Raw genomic sequence first — 15,863 nt, forward strand, 5'->3', positions numbered from 1 at the left:
GCTTGCGATAAAACCACCAAACGTAGTGACTTGTCCTAAGTAAAAATAGTTAAGAAAGATTTCTCGTCAGTGTGTTAAGCTTCAATAGACCTTTATGGGTTTTAAGTCAAGTTGAATATGATTTCTATAATGATTTAACATATAATGTAATTTCGTATAATTGATATGTGTTTTGGTGCCCATACCATATACTATTTACGAGTTCTAAGGGGTGAGCCGAATAAACAACACCACCCCCACCTCCCTCTTTAAGTCCCACGAATCCCTAAAATACCCAGTCTAGATAAGGTTTAAGTAATAACGCAAGAATTTTACAAATGCATGAACTACATGCACTTAGCGGTGCTAGCGGTAGATTTTTTTTTTTATAAATTGCAGTCAACTGGGATAGTGTACTGCAGGTTACCTGATGAGCCCGATGTCCACCCGGTGCTTCAGCTCCCAGCGGTAGGCGGTGTTGTAGCTCCAGCCTACCTTGCTGGGATCCTCCCACAGCAGCTTGGTCTGTGTCAAAAATATTTTGAAATGTTAATCAGTATGAAGTTTATTATCAACTTGAAATTCAAATGTCATTGCTGCCTTCTCTAATATAATAAGATGTATGTCTGTTGGTACGGGTACAAATGACAGGTTCATTATAAAGTAGAATTTGAAAAAAAAAGCCACATTATTCATAGTATTCAGTGTAAGTAATGTAAAAAAAGCACGCCCCCTTGACATTATTAATTTAAGAATAAGCTGGAGGCACATACTACCTAACCCTACCTGTCCCGGGACCTCTACGCCCTTCCAAAGAGCCAGGGACAGGTCTTGCCCTGGTCCGGTAGTCGAGTTCACCAACTAGTGACAAAAAAATGATCTTAAACCAATTGCCTACAAATACAAAGATTTAGGGCTTGTATGGAAGGTCAGTGTTCTTAGCACTTAGAAAAATCCTGGTTTAATCCGAGTATTCCCTTCGCCTTTTTGCTTCGTCACAATGTGTGCAACAATGAATTGGCATAAGTAAGCATTCTAGAATTCCCAAATACCTCTATATATAAAATCAGCTTGACAGCTGTTACAAGCCAGATTTCCATTCAAAGTTCAATTTTGAGATCAGCTATCTATTCTGTACCTTAGAAACAACCCCCCACCTTCAGCTGTACCCCCGCCTGTCCACCGCTGCTGTCCCCTGCCTGTTTCCAGGACATCAGGTAGAACCGAGAGTTGCTCTGATAGCTGAAGACGAAACCCACAAAGTCGTCATCAACCTGGGTGTTCACAAAGAAGGTTCCACGGTAGTCCAAGTTGCCGAAGTAGTCAGGACCTGCATGTGGCAAGAAGTGCTTTCTTTATCTAATATTTAAGCCGCAATATTTAAAACATCTTACTCCCATTTGCTAACTGTCGTGAACGCCTAGCTCTAATAACGAAACTTATAAATACATAGATGTAGTTAGTACGTAATACGTTACCACTTATATCTGGATTACGTTATACTTACCTAGAACAAGGCCTGGGTCACTGTTTACTTTCTGAACTATTTCAGTTCCCTGTAACAAATATCAAGTGTGCAGTTTGAACAACCAAAACAGCGCTGTGTGGAAATCCGGGTCATTGTATACGTACCACGTGGATGCTATATTATATTACTAATTATGGCTTAAATTTAGTACATGTACATTATGTATCTATTGTAAGCTTATTTAATGCAGGAAGTACTCTATATAGTTGAAATAGTTTATATTTTATTCAAGAACATCACTGATGATTTTTTTAGACTTGCGATATAGTCAGCTGCTTTACCATTAACTGCAAACCCGAAGGCCTTTAAAACCATTACTGTAAGCTGACTGAAACGTTCTACATGTCGTTGATACCTCATTAAGAAACTCCCAAACTTGAGGGTTGTCACTACTCCCGGCCAGGTTCACAGTTTGGTAGTTCCTGAAGTCCGTGCGGGCGATGACCCCACTCTCAGGACACACGTCATCAGCGTCAGGCACGCCGTCCATGTCAAAATCGCCGGTACAGACATCGCCTACTCCGTCTCCTGCAACGAGACACGATGACATTGCTTTTAGTAATTTGAAAAAAAAAAGGCGTTGTGACTTTATATGTTTATGGTCGTATTAGAATACAATGCCAAAAGTAAAAAAAAATGGTTGGAATGGTTGAAATCACCTCACCATCAGTCTTTATTTTCCTGTATTTTGAAACTGTCTTGGTGACACACATTGCATGCAATGTATGTCATAAATAAATATCAATAACTGCAGTTATTAATTTTTATTTATGGTATGCAATGAGAATTATAATAGTGATATTATTTCTAAATTAAAATTGCAAAAGTCCTCTCACCGTCAAAGTCTCTATTGTCCAGGCTGGGAACGAGCCGACAGTTGTCAACGTCATCCAATATGGTGTCACCATCGTCATCATCGTCACAAAGGTCCCCTGTAACCGATAGACTGATTATATGTAGACAAGCAATATGATACTATATTATTTAAGGCATACCCACTGTACCCGGTGGCATCTAGATACACTTTACCATCATAAAGAACAATTTTCAAATACCACAATGCGAGTTATAAACATCTTGTAATTTAAATTTATTCTCTTTTATGAGCCTATATATAATTAGAGAATTATTACTTGATACATCCACCAATTTATTTTTTCTTTAGATCACATTTGTTAAAAAGATGTGTACATTAGTTCATTTTAACACCTCTTTGCTCATGACGAATGTTTTGAAGATGTAGTCGGCTTTTAAAGGATGTACCTGATCCGTCCTTGTCCGTATCCAGTTGTTGACTGTTAGGGATGTCAGGACAGTTGTCCAAGGAGTTCGGGATCCCGTCTGCATCGCTATTTGGATATGAGAGCATTTTCAGGCTTTGGCAAATGTTAGTACGTTGGAAGATTAAGACAAAGGGATCTCTTTTTTTCTTACAAGACGAATGAGGTTACATATCAGTACCTGTCGGTATCGTCGGTGCAGGCATCGCCAATAGAATTTTGATCCAAGTCAAACTGGAAGGAAGGAAGAACACGTTAAAATAATGCAAAAAGGAATGATTATTTCAAACACTCATTACCTGCTACGTACAGATGTGAAAAGGACAAGTACAAGCCTTGATTTGTTCTTGTCTACATATCCCGTAGTACGTATGGCCGAAAGATGAGACTAACCTGATCCACGTTTTGGACCGTTGGACAGTTGTCACAGACATCTCCGATCCCGTCTCCATCAGAATCGTCCTGTTGGACATTAGCCACGAACGGACAATTGTCTTGAGTGTCAATAATACCTAAAGGCAAGAAATGAAGCAAAAAATGAACCCTGAAGCAAACCATTTTCACCATCATTTTATGCAATAAAGTTCAGTTGTAATATTGCTTACTAAAAAAAGTTAATAATTTGATTGCTCAAGTTGTCCATAATGTATTCAGATTTCCTTTGAAAGCAAATAATATCAGTAGACAACGTTACTGATATGCTTGAAAAAATGTTTCGGCAATCAAACATACCGTCACTATCGGCATCGCTGTCGCACACATCCCCCACACCGTCCCCGTCTGTGTCCCGTTGGTCAGTGTTGATGTCCGTGGGACAGTTGTCACACACGTCACCCACTCCATCACTGTCACTGTCCGTCTGGTTTACGTTCACCAGCAGCGGGCAGTTGTCCTTTAAGTGAACAACAAAGACTAAATTCATTCCTGTGTCATCGCCTTTAATGGGTAATCACAACAAAATGCAATCAAGACGTACGTGTTAACAGCTTAGGGGGCAGATCTTCTTGATGCTACACATTCCGGAACTTACAAGCATTATACTTCTTTCTAGTCATTAAAAATGCAATCCAAATAAATTCAATCCCGATAAACTACCAAAAATAATAATCTAGTTCAGCTTTGTATCAGATTCGTGGAATTTGTAAATGGAGATATGGGTTTTTGATTAAAAAAGTTGACTGAGCTATGCCTCCAAATAGTTTGTTCAAATTAGAAACTAAAGACCATGATCTTGCATGACGCCTTATTCGATACGCCTAATACGAGATATTCAATGATTAGTATGAAGGTTTGCTCTACCTATCATTTTTGTCATGTGGCATTTTTTAAACCCAGTGGGGATAACTGCCGTTTTATCAAAACTTCAGACATCAGTTTGTATGCACATAGTCCCTGACGTCCCCTGTCATTGTTTTTGATAACGTCTGCTTTCCGTGCTATCCGTGCCAATCAGCTTTAGGCTCAATTTAGCTTCTGACATACTTACAGGAGATTCTTTATCGTTTCGGTATGCGTAAAGCAAGTGTCAGTATGGGCAGTAAAGTCTGCAGTTAAACGTAATAGCTATTTTGCGATATAGGTACCTCAACATTATTGAACACATCGTTGTCCATGTCGTCATCACATGCGTCTCCCATCTCGTCTCCATCTGTGTTCTCCTGTCCACTGTTAGGGATACCTAGACAGTTGTCCTAGAATCAACATTAAAACGACACAATTAGCCCACACCATGAACAAATACTCGACAAGTGATTCTAGTAACACTAGATAAAAATTGGTTCTTATATCAAGAAAACAATAATGATTGATAAAGTAATGGATGCTATATTAACTACATAGAAAAAAATGTAGAGACATAAACATCAAAGCTAAAATGTTAGTAGCTTATGCATACCATTTTGCACGTGGTGTCGTTACAAGGCAAGGACACATCTGGATAACCGTCTTGGTCATCGTCAACTCCACATGTAAGTCCGTCCTGGGACCCCGCCCAGCCAACTTCACACTGCAGTGAAAACGACAAACTTGTCTAATAACAATAATCTTTCGATTAACATTTCAGATTGTAATGTACTGATCCAATCTGTACCTTCGAAATAAAACGGACATGTGCTGGGTCTTAGCAAGCGCATGTCTTTTTACTAATCGATAACAACTAAAAAAAAGATTATCAAAGACTTTATAGCAAGCCAGTCTTACCTTACACGTCAGTTGTCCCTTAACGTGGTTACAGCTGGAGCATAGGTCGTCTTTGCCGAGGCAAACTGAAAGGTTTTCGTGAACTCGTGTTAGAGTGGCTGAACTCTGATACCTTAATTAGTGAGAAAAGTTGACATAAATATCCAGAACAAAACAACAGTCTATCAAATTAATTTATGCTCTTCAATAATAACAGTGTTTAGACATTTGTGACCATTCCTACCTGCCACACATTGAGCCTCCTCCTTTGCTCCAGGAAACACTGACCAGGTGTTGTGAGGACATTGTTTACAGTCCGTCTGTATCGGTTGGTCCTGGTACTCACCAACAGGGCAGTACTCACAGGTGTCCGTAGTCAGGTCATGGAACGTGCCGGGAGGGCAGTCAACTGAAATTCAGCTAACTTTAAGTTTTCCGGTAGTATTTTTGCAACGGTTTTCTAAAATGTTTTTTCTTAGCTAGTATGTTAAATTCCTAATGTGTTAGTTTTTCATATGCTTCCTGCAGCTGGCATTCCAAACACAGGTAAACATTAAACAAATTAAACAGATAAACGTCACATCGGCTACTCGATTCTCTCGTTTTGTTCCAAAAATTGTTAATGGCTATGCTCGTAAGTAATTTACTAATCTAATACTGGCTCTCAAAATCGACATCATAAAACATTTGCAACTTCCACGTACCATCCTGTAATACAGCTTTAGGCCACAGCAAGTAATCTTTATGAAAGGTATCCAAGCGCGCATTTTTTCACATGATGTTGGAAAAAAAAAGATGTTTTGCCCTCTGGCAGTGATACACATGCCAAAAATGTGCAAAGAATTGAAAATCGTTAGGAGACCATTAGAAATCCAGCAAACTTGAGGCACAGTGGTTCACGTTTGATAACAAATGTTGTCACCTACATGTTCCGTTGCATCCAATCCAACTCAGTACAGTAGCTGCCCATGATAATACAGCTAGCCGTTTTGCTAGAATTTCTAGTTTATTGAGGTATTTACACATTTACAAGTGCAGGTAATACTGTTGATGGCAAGAATAGAATATCTATCTTGTTGTTAAGTCATACCCCCCCCCCCCAATTTGTTGTTTAACAATGACTTATGACCTCAAAATTTTAAAATTAAATCTTTTTGCCAGCCTTGTTTTTTTTTATAACAATTATTTAACCCTGTTCCTAGCCTAAACATCGGACCTTGCCTATTGTCGCTTGGGTGTGTCATTATTATGTTTGTTTAAGGTATAAAGACTTAATAACCATCAAAATAGTACAAAGTATAACTCACGACAATACGCCTCAAAAGTGTCTTGAAAACTCAGTTGTCCCTGGGTGCAGTTAAGGTCAAACTCCGCAAACCCGATGTTCACTGTGTCGACAGAGGCTTGTTGTCCGTTGATGTTCAAGTCGAACTGCTGGTTTGCGACCTTGTCTTCGATCTCAAAGTAGATATCGTCAAGGGCGTATATGAGGTTAGTTTGCTCAGTCTGGGTGACATCTTCTGGTGCCAGAGAGGTAACGGCAGCTACCCTGAACCTTACCGTGAAGCCACTTGCAGATTTTGATACGGAGTTACCCCACGTGATTGCAGGGATTTGTTTTGATGCTCCTCCGCATTCCACATCAACGTTCTGAAGCTCGGTTGTGATTGCTCCACCTGGTTGCGAGGACGGCAGCTGACTAAAGAGATGTTGGAAGTTGGAGATGATTTCATTCATGTTGATGGAACAGTCAATTCCAGAGAAGTAGTGAACCTCCCCTATCATGTGGGGGCGTCCTGGCCGGTGCCTCCCTGTGGTAATATAAAAGCAACACAATGTACTGCGTGTTACTCTTCTATCCAATACAGTCAATGATATATTTTATGCCTAAAGAAAAATGTATTCATCCGACATTTTGAAAAAGTAGTTAGGAAATTATGGTAACTTTACTTGGTGGAAAAAATTATCGAAATCTTTTACGAATCACTAAATATGGGTAGTCATAACATTGAAACCACACCTGTGCAGTCCGGCCAAGGGCGACTCTGACCCACCACTGGATCAGAGTCAGCAAACCAGCCCCCGTCGGCCCGGCAAGTGTACAGCTGGGCAGGTTCTACGGCGAACTCCTTGTCGTCCCGACAGTACACAGTACAGAACATGGATCCTGTCGCATCATCTGTTACTGAACAGGCTTTGCCACCGTTCAGGGGAGGGTCGTAATCCTCGCTGCATGGAGCTACATGGAAAATAATAACGGTTATCAAAAATGTAACTTTTTCGAGTGATTTGTACTTTGCAAGGCTAGTAGCCACTAGAGAATTATACGGTCAGGCTTATTTGTTACATTCACTGATAATCTGACACTGACACAATGGTGAAAAATTAAATTTATAACGAGAATCAAGCGCATCTTATAGGTAGTTGCTTTTCCTGGCATAAAGTCCACCTTAACATTTGTTTAAAAAAGACACACATATATAAACCGTATATCATTATCTGTTAAAGGCACAGCGATTCTGTGCGCTCTATGAGCATACCTTTTGGGAGGTCTAAACGCCAATGGATATTTTATTACACGTTAGTGAAATTTACCAAACTTGTAATTACCTGTTTGGCATCTTTCTCCCTTGAATCCAGGCACGCACACACAGGAGAAAGTCCTATTCCCATCAACACATGTGCCGCCGTTATCACAGGCTCCAGAGACACAGTCGTCAGTATCTATTGTTTAAAAAAAGAAAAAAAGAATGCTTGTGTTGTTATGCATATAGCGTTAAAAGTTAGCGTTGTCTTTTATCCTAGATGATCATTGAAATTTCTATCAAATAGTGATTTGGGAAATCTTAATTTTATACATCAAACTACCCTCAGGAATTAAAATAAAAATAAAGCCTACCCGAACACGACATTCCGTCGTCGTTGAGAGAGAAACCGTCGTTACATCCACATGCGAACCCACCGTAGGTGTTCATACAAATTTGTTGACAGCCATGAAGGTCTTGATCACATTCGTTTACATCTGGATAAAAAAAGTGATTCCTCTATAATATCTTGTAGGCGTGGTGGGCTGTTAGAACTTCCAATGCAATTGGAGGAGATAATCACCCTAGGCGAAGCACACCAGAATATGATTAAACTTCACCTAAGTAGAGGCTGACCTAGGTCACAATACCAACCGAATGCTCAATGTTAATGTACGAAAAAGGCTACTATTAAGGCTATTTTTAATTGTTTATACACGATTGAAACTTGGCTTTTAAGAGAATTCAACAACCCCAGACACAAAGACACTAACTGTACAAACCAACATATAGTGCTCTCTTCACCAAGAATGTACTCAAAAACGCAAAACAGTGCAAGAAAAGATCACAACAAGTTTCTTACAAATTTTATCAATTTAAACACGATTTGCGCTAACCTGCATCTGGTGGAAAATTGTCAACAAAAATCAACCTGTATTTGATTTTACATTACACATTCAGCCCTAAAAAGAATTCAATTTACTGCATTTACTAACGCACAAGAAAAACAAAAGCATTAACAATAATTTCATCAACAACAATGACCTTACTATTAATGTATAAATACAAAAATGTGTGAGCAAGCATGCATTCACGAACTCAAGTAATATATTCTTGGTGTGCTTGGTTGGTTGGTTGGTTACATGTGAAAAGGGTTAAAGATAAATTGTCCTGTACTATAAAAAAGTAAAATAGTAAATTACCAGAGCAGGTATTTCCATCGGCGTTAAGTACAAAGCCACTGCCACAGCCACAGTTGAAGCTGCCAACAATGTTCACACACGTCTGTTCACAGCCATGTTGTGCTTCGTCACACTCGTTTATATCTAATGACCAGCGGGTTGAAAATGTACTTTACAATGCTATTCACAAATGTATTATTTAATCAGATAACGTTTTATATGTTATTTTTTAAAGTACACCATCCCCCATTTGATAGTCCTATAATTATTATACTCAACATTACTATACAAATGTTCATTATGCTTTGTGAGCACTCCTGATGAGTTATCACGTAACGAGATTCAATTACCTTTAAAAAAAGTTTGGTCTTCCAAATACGCACAATGTAAAGTAAAAGAAAATAACAAAGATATTTTACATTACCAGGGATATATATGTATATAGTGAGTGTGCAGTTTGTATATTTTAACACCTGAAAGACATATACAACTGGAACCATTTTTCTCGGCAGCAAGTACAGCATATTTCACCCATTCTTCTTCAGTATTCCGAACGAGAAGTCGAAAATACTCGTATTATGCCTAGATCGTCTAAGGAACATTGTTGTAGAAAATGAACATGTGTATTCTTTCCTTTTTTTAATAGTCAATTTGGAGTAGACAAGAATCCCTTTACTCTTTTTTTTTAATTGTACGGAACAGCCTGAAAGAGTTGGCCACAGATTTACAGACGGTCCGTCACCCGTAATACAGTATTGAGTGTGACTGGAAAAATAACTGCATACTGCATATATAAACTGTAAACTATATATATAAGAAAGAATGTATAGTTTATAAACCATAACCTGAGCAGGTCTTTCCATCGGGGTTGAGAAGAAATCCGCTGTCACAGCCACAGGTGAATCCACCAGCAGTGTTGAGACACGTCTGTTCACAGTCATGTAAGGCTTCGTCACACTCGTTTATATCTAAAAGATTACGGATCGAGTAAGTTAAACTGACATAAAGAATTATAGTTTCGAGTCTAAGCCTTTGCTAGTGACGCCATGAAAGATATGAAGAACAAGATCAATTAGTGTTCAATGAAAAATACTGTTCTCTTATCTTATCTCACTACCATTTTCGTGTCAAACCTGTTTAAGCAGACCATATTTCTAGACTATACTTTTGTGTATTTTGAACAAACACATTTTGTGGCCATCACTTGTTTAAAAAACGGACCTGACTGACAGTTGACGCCGCTCCATCCAGGCTTACAGTCACAGCGGTAGGCGTTGAAGAGATTTTGGCAGGTTCCACCGTTACGGCAAGGCGAGCTGGAACATTCGTCGACATCTAACATGCAGAAAAGAACATTTTATCAATCAAACTTTGAGCTATATATTGGGTCAACGTGGATAAGATATTTTGCTTTTACATTACACATTGTGCCGTTCTCGTGCCAGCACTGCTTTAGGATACCGTGCTTTCAGACTATTTGTGTATTTTGAAAGACACAATGGTTTCATTTTGTGGCCATTACTAGTTTTAAAAGACGGACCTGTCTGACAGTTGACGCCGGTCCATCCAGGTCGACAGTCGCAGCGGTACGAGTTGATGAGGTTTCGGCAGGTTCCGCCGTTACGGCAAGGTGAGCTGGAACACTCGTTGATATCTAACATGCAGATATTAAAATAACATATTATTACGATCGTTGAGGTATAGATTCAATCAAGATGGATAAAACATTGCCCTCTTGTATTACACAGTTTACCATTCTCGTTCTCTCATACCATTGCCAAAACTTCTTAATGTAACAATGTTTATAAACAATTCTGTTGATTGACTAAACACGATGGTCTCATATTGCAATTTTGGCCATTTTCAGTTTTAAGAACTTACCTGTCTGACAGTTGACGCCGGTCCATCCAGGTCGACAGTCGCAGCGGTACGAGTTGATGAGGTTTCGGCAGGTTCCGCCGTTACGGCAAGGCGAGCTGGAACACTCGTTGATATCTAACATGCAGAAAAATATTTTATCTAACCTTGCGATTTATGTCGGTTATTATTAGCCATCGCATATGCATAAATTACAATTTTACATTCCTCACCAACAGCGTATTATTGTAAAATGCAGCCATTGCGATGATGTTACCCTAGAGTAATTGCTATACATTTGGAGTTGGTCTTGTCGGCTAAGAGAAATGCGTCTTAGACATGTCCATAAAAGAGACTTTTTATGTAAATGTTTTTGATCGTTTGTATTGATTATGGATATAAGGTCGTAACTAATACGATCTAGTTTTATTCATGATTTTATAAACTCACTTTATAATATTTTGCGTGAGAAATTTCCTATCCTTTGGCAATATTCCATTTCAACATGTCCTAATTGATTATGCAAATTGAGTAAAATGTGATGACAGAATTATCTCTTAAATTATGCAAATTACGTCATTTGCATAATTTTCATTTAATTCTTACAACTATCTATAACTTATAATAATCTAGATACCGAAAATTATGAAAATTTTTTCCTGGACTCCCTGCAGTTCTAGAACAATTTGCTCGGGGACAACACCCACGCCACTTATAATTGATGGAAAAAACTGTCACCAAAATTCCAAGACCACTGCGTGTTCAGGACAAAAGACACAAAAACCGGTTCTCCTGCAGTGCAAAGGAGGCCCAAAGTTAATCTTGACCTTTGTATTTCTATAACCTACCAACTTACCAAACCTCATCACTATCCATTAAGGCGTTAGGAAGTTATTCTGACTGCAAATGTGTGGAAACACACGCACAGACACCCCAAAAACAGTACTTCAATTTTCCATGGACGTGATTACCTTGCATATTAAGGCCAGGCGCAACGCCCTTACCAACACATGTACATGTACATTACATATTTACATTACTTCAATATATCTGCATGGTATCAAAGCTGAGTCCAAGCAATGATTATATAAAACAGTATCATGATCTAAATGTCGATTGTGCAAAAATTAAAACTTCAATTTCGGTATAATCTTAAGGAGAATATGACTCTCCTCAAACACGGTACCTCCTGATTTACGTCCTGTCCATTATGTAGTTATTTCTAACCGAGGTAAGTGAGGATACAAGTGTAGGAAAAAAAGATTAAGATTGGGGCTTGTTGGAAATTTGAACTCAAATACTTCGAATCCAACAACCGGAAACACAAAATAACCATGCCACCTCATTTGATACGGACATTTGCTGTTGACTTATACAAATTCACGAAAACATGGAGAGGAAATTAGAAAAAAAGTGTAAAAATGAATGAAAAATACAGCATTGAAAATTTAGGTCCGCCAAAATTGCTTACCGACGCAATCTGTTAACCCAGATTGCTGATATCCAGCCCGGCAGGTACATCGGTAGCTCCCATCGGTGTTATAACAGTTGTGGTCACAACCTCCATTATTACTGGAGCATTCGTTGATGTCTAAGTTGGATAAAAATCAAACAATGTCACTTAATATGGTGTCGTGTTATGTATTGTTATTATTACCTAAGTACGACGCAGAATTAATAGACTTTGCTTTAACAATACAGTGGGATTTTTGGTAAGTCGTAACAATATATTAGCTGGGTGATAAGTTTTGCATACACAGGTCAGCCAGTGCAAAATGTACGTTTTACACTAAGTTCTTGTACCAACAGTATGTACTTCAATGAATAGAACATTGACTATGCTTCACACGACTCGTGTGGTAAACATATAGTGCTTTTGAGAACTACTGATGAAGACTAGGGGAATAATGCCATGGTAGATGAACATAAGCACAAGAATTAAAAGGGATAAGTAAAAATGATGTACCTGTCTGGCAGATGAAGAATTTCACACGATCACACTGCTGATCGTCCCAATACACATAGCCCCAATCCTTACGAAGCGCTCCACAGTCTTGGTTCCCACCATTGTTTGGCTCTCCAGGATACCAGCTATCATAGTCGAGGCGTGTTCTATCGGTCCATCGCCAAGTACCTTCGACCTGAGAAAAAGAAAAACAATATATATATATATGAAAAAAGACACACACACACACACACACACACACACACACACACACACACACACACACACACACAACACACGTTTCGCAGTTGTTGGTTTCCTTTCGGTGCTTGCCGGTACAGTTTTTTCCGTAAGGAAGTTTTTCCGGACGCTAGCCTCTCGTGTTTCGTAATCGGATATCGTTGACGCTTTGTTGTTGCATTTTTTTGCTGTGCAGGGTGTTGCAAAGTAAGCTAGTTGGGGTTCCTGCATAATGTTGTGGCCATAGGTATGCAAAAAGAAGTGTAAAATACCGTGGCCGACAAGTACAAAATTTTACACCGCAACTTTTGGTGTTTTACACCGCAACTTTTGGTGTTTTACACTGCAACTTTGGGTGTTTTACACTGCAACTTTTTCTGTGTTTTACACTGCAACTTTTGCTGTGTTTTACACTGCAACTTTTGCTGTGTTTTACACTGCAGCTTTTGCTGTGTTTTACACTGCAACTTTTGGTGTTTTACACTGCAACTTTTGCTGTGTTTTATACTGCAACTTTTGCTGTGTGGAAAACTTACACCCCTCCCCTTTTATAGTGGACAGTCCCCCTGTCAGGTCAAAGGTGACAAAGATGGCGGCGGCCTGAGAGTCACAGTGTCGTGCTGTGACTGAGTGTGAGACATCAAGGTAGCAGGTCACAGTATTAATGAGCGACCCCCGGGGACGATGACGCGGGTAAAGAAAGTAGTGCATCGAATATTCTTGAAGGCTGGGTAGAAAGACTGATAAGAGCGTCAGCCAGATGTAAATTGTGCTGTGTGGTGTAGGAATGTATCGGGTTTGAGACTGTGTGATTTGAATTGTGAAGGTTTTGCAGTTCGTGTATAAATGCGCCGTATTGCGCAACTGGCTTTCCGGGTGAGCCGGCTGCAGTTCAGGTCACGTCCGTAGGAGGCGATTTCAAAGTGTACGTTACGAGCAGATACGCCGACAGGATTTGTTCGTTTCTAGATATCTTGTAGTTTGTACCTTCTTTTGAAACATATTCGATTTTCGTATTTGTGAAGTGCACCCTGCTATAATTCTTACCGCGTCGAAGTCAACAGAATTATTTTGGACTAACCTGCAGAAAAATTTATGTCATTGCTGTTGATGTCTGGAGCTGGATATCTGACGTCCTTGACAAATTTGTTGTGACGCATGGCAGCAAAAAGCAACATAATTTGTAATCACTGGACCTGGTCGAAACATTTTTAAATTTATCCCGATCTATAGGCCAAAGCTAGAAAAACCTTTAGAAAAAAACTAACGTCACAACGTAGCCAAGCTTTTCCTCTAAAAAACTTATGCACGAAAAGGATAACTCAGTCGAGGTAGTTTGCATGCCATCGTTGTCACCTTTGACCTGACAGGGGGACCGTCTATTATAAAAGGGGAGGGGTGTAAGTTTTCCACACAGCAAAAGTTGCAGTGTAAAACACAGCAAAAGTTGCAGTGTAAAACACAGCAAAAGTTGCAGTGTAAAACAGCAAAAGTTGCAGTGTAAAACACAGCAAAAGTTGCAGTGTAAAACACCAAAAGTTGCAGTGTAAAACACCAAAAGTTGCGGTGTAAAACACCAGAAGTTGCGGTGTAAAATTTTGTTCTTGTCGGCCACGGTAGTAAAAGGTTGAAGATGCTCACCTCGTTTTTTAATGGCCAATTGTAAACGTTGTATATAAAAAGAATGTAAAAGATGGATGAAGGTGCCCGACTGATTTTTAGTGGCCAAGTGAAAACATTGTATATAAAAAGATGTGAAAAGGTCGATGAAGGAACCCGACTCGTTTTGAATGGCTAAATGAAAACAAAACATTATATATAAAAAGATGTGAAAAGGTGGATGAATGTGCCCGACTTATTTGTTTATGGCTAGAGGTAAACATTGTTTGTAAAAAGATGTGAAAAGGTGGATGACGATGTCCACCTTGTTTTTAATGGCTAAATGAAAACATTGTATATAAAAAGGTGTGAAAAGGTAGATGAAGGTGCCGCATGCCCGATTCGTTTTTTTATGGCTAGAGGTAACATTGTAAAAAGATGTGAAAAGGTGGATGAAGATGTCCACCTTGTTTTTAATGGCTAAATGAAAACATTGTATATAAAAAGGTGTGAAAAGGTGGATGAATGTGCCCGACTTATTTGTTTATGGCTAGAGGTAAACATTGTTTGTAAAAAGATGTGAAAAGGTGGATGACGATGTCCACCTTGTTTTTAATGGCTAAATGAAAACATTGCATATAAAAAGGTGTGAAAAGGTGGATGAAGGTGCCGCATGCCCGACTCTTTCTTTATGGGTAGAGGTAACATTGTAAAAAGATGTGAAAAAGTGGATGACGATGTCCACCTTGTTTTAATGGCTAAATGAAAAATTGTATATAAAAAGGTGTGAAAAGGTGGATGAAGGTGCCGCATGCCCGACTCGTTTTTTATGGCTAGAGGTAACATTGTAAAAAGATGTGAAAAGGTGGATGAAGATGCCCACCTTGTTTTTAATGGCTAAATGAAAACATTTTTGGTGGCACACAAAACCGTGTCTGATCAGCGTTTTCTCAACCTCTTTTATTAAGGACTCCCCATTTACCTAAGATAAGTTAGTAGATGTAACTAGGTATGTGTTGCTCAACACATTTCAAACGAAGTGCGACAACAAGTCCGGATATGATCCTATGTCTTAATTCACCCGGCGCCTCGTACGTTCTCGATACCGGTTTTTCTGTAATAGCCTGCCGTTTGGATTTAAGGTCTCAGCTTTCATCTATAACACCTTAGGACTAGCAGCAACGGGTTACATACGCTCGTTAGGGGTACCCGCTAACCAATACATAGATGACCGGCATGCCGGTCAGCTCAGAGTAGCGGGAGGTGAAGGCCAGGCCGCGGTGTGTGCCACTCGGGATAACTTCCGGCGCGCAGAAGTGATAGTATTCATAATGACTTCAATCCTAATTAGACTAGGCTATGTCATCGGTTTGGAGAAATCGATCCTAATCCCAACCCTTTGTCTGGTGTTCTTGGGATTCCTGATAAAGTGGTTAACTTGCGCGTTTGGTATTTCCCTAAGGAAGAAGGTTAGTTCCAAGGGACTCCGCCTGTCGATTCTAGAGGAGCCAACAGTCAACGTTAACCCTACCTAGACGGGGGGGGGGGTCT

General features: G+C 39.4%; 1 protein-coding gene across 1 annotated transcript in view; it reads right to left on the reverse strand.

The window, feature by feature from the left end:
• The window catches only part of LOC109468189, a 30,896-nt gene that overhangs the window by 2,379 nt on the left and 12,654 nt on the right, over nt 1–15,863 (reverse strand). The window contains exons 4-28 of the mRNA XM_019766445.1: nt 12,495–12,669; nt 12,000–12,119; nt 10,553–10,666; nt 10,212–10,325; nt 9,893–10,006; nt 9,517–9,639; nt 8,693–8,815; nt 7,865–7,987; nt 7,576–7,689; nt 6,986–7,204; nt 6,273–6,776; nt 5,210–5,374; nt 4,987–5,051; nt 4,682–4,792; nt 4,371–4,478; nt 3,520–3,679; nt 3,181–3,299; nt 2,969–3,021; nt 2,771–2,856; nt 2,344–2,439; nt 1,863–2,035; nt 1,487–1,535; nt 1,137–1,309; nt 766–840; nt 407–504 (exon numbers count right to left, since the gene is read on the reverse strand). Coding sequence (XP_019622004.1) covers nt 407–504; nt 766–840; nt 1,137–1,309; nt 1,487–1,535; nt 1,863–2,035; nt 2,344–2,439; nt 2,771–2,856; nt 2,969–3,021; nt 3,181–3,299; nt 3,520–3,679; nt 4,371–4,478; nt 4,682–4,792; nt 4,987–5,051; nt 5,210–5,374; nt 6,273–6,776; nt 6,986–7,204; nt 7,576–7,689; nt 7,865–7,987; nt 8,693–8,815; nt 9,517–9,639; nt 9,893–10,006; nt 10,212–10,325; nt 10,553–10,666; nt 12,000–12,119; nt 12,495–12,669 — 3,374 coding nt within the window. The remainder of the gene's footprint in view (nt 1–406; nt 505–765; nt 841–1,136; nt 1,310–1,486; nt 1,536–1,862; nt 2,036–2,343; nt 2,440–2,770; nt 2,857–2,968; nt 3,022–3,180; nt 3,300–3,519; nt 3,680–4,370; nt 4,479–4,681; nt 4,793–4,986; nt 5,052–5,209; nt 5,375–6,272; nt 6,777–6,985; nt 7,205–7,575; nt 7,690–7,864; nt 7,988–8,692; nt 8,816–9,516; nt 9,640–9,892; nt 10,007–10,211; nt 10,326–10,552; nt 10,667–11,999; nt 12,120–12,494; nt 12,670–15,863) is intronic.

This window comes from Branchiostoma belcheri, unplaced genomic scaffold (assembly GCF_001625305.1).
Source record: "Branchiostoma belcheri isolate BF01 breed outbred unplaced genomic scaffold, Haploidv18h27 scaffold194, whole genome shotgun sequence".
Classification (NCBI taxonomy): Eukaryota; Metazoa; Chordata; class Leptocardii; order Amphioxiformes; family Branchiostomatidae; genus Branchiostoma; species Branchiostoma belcheri.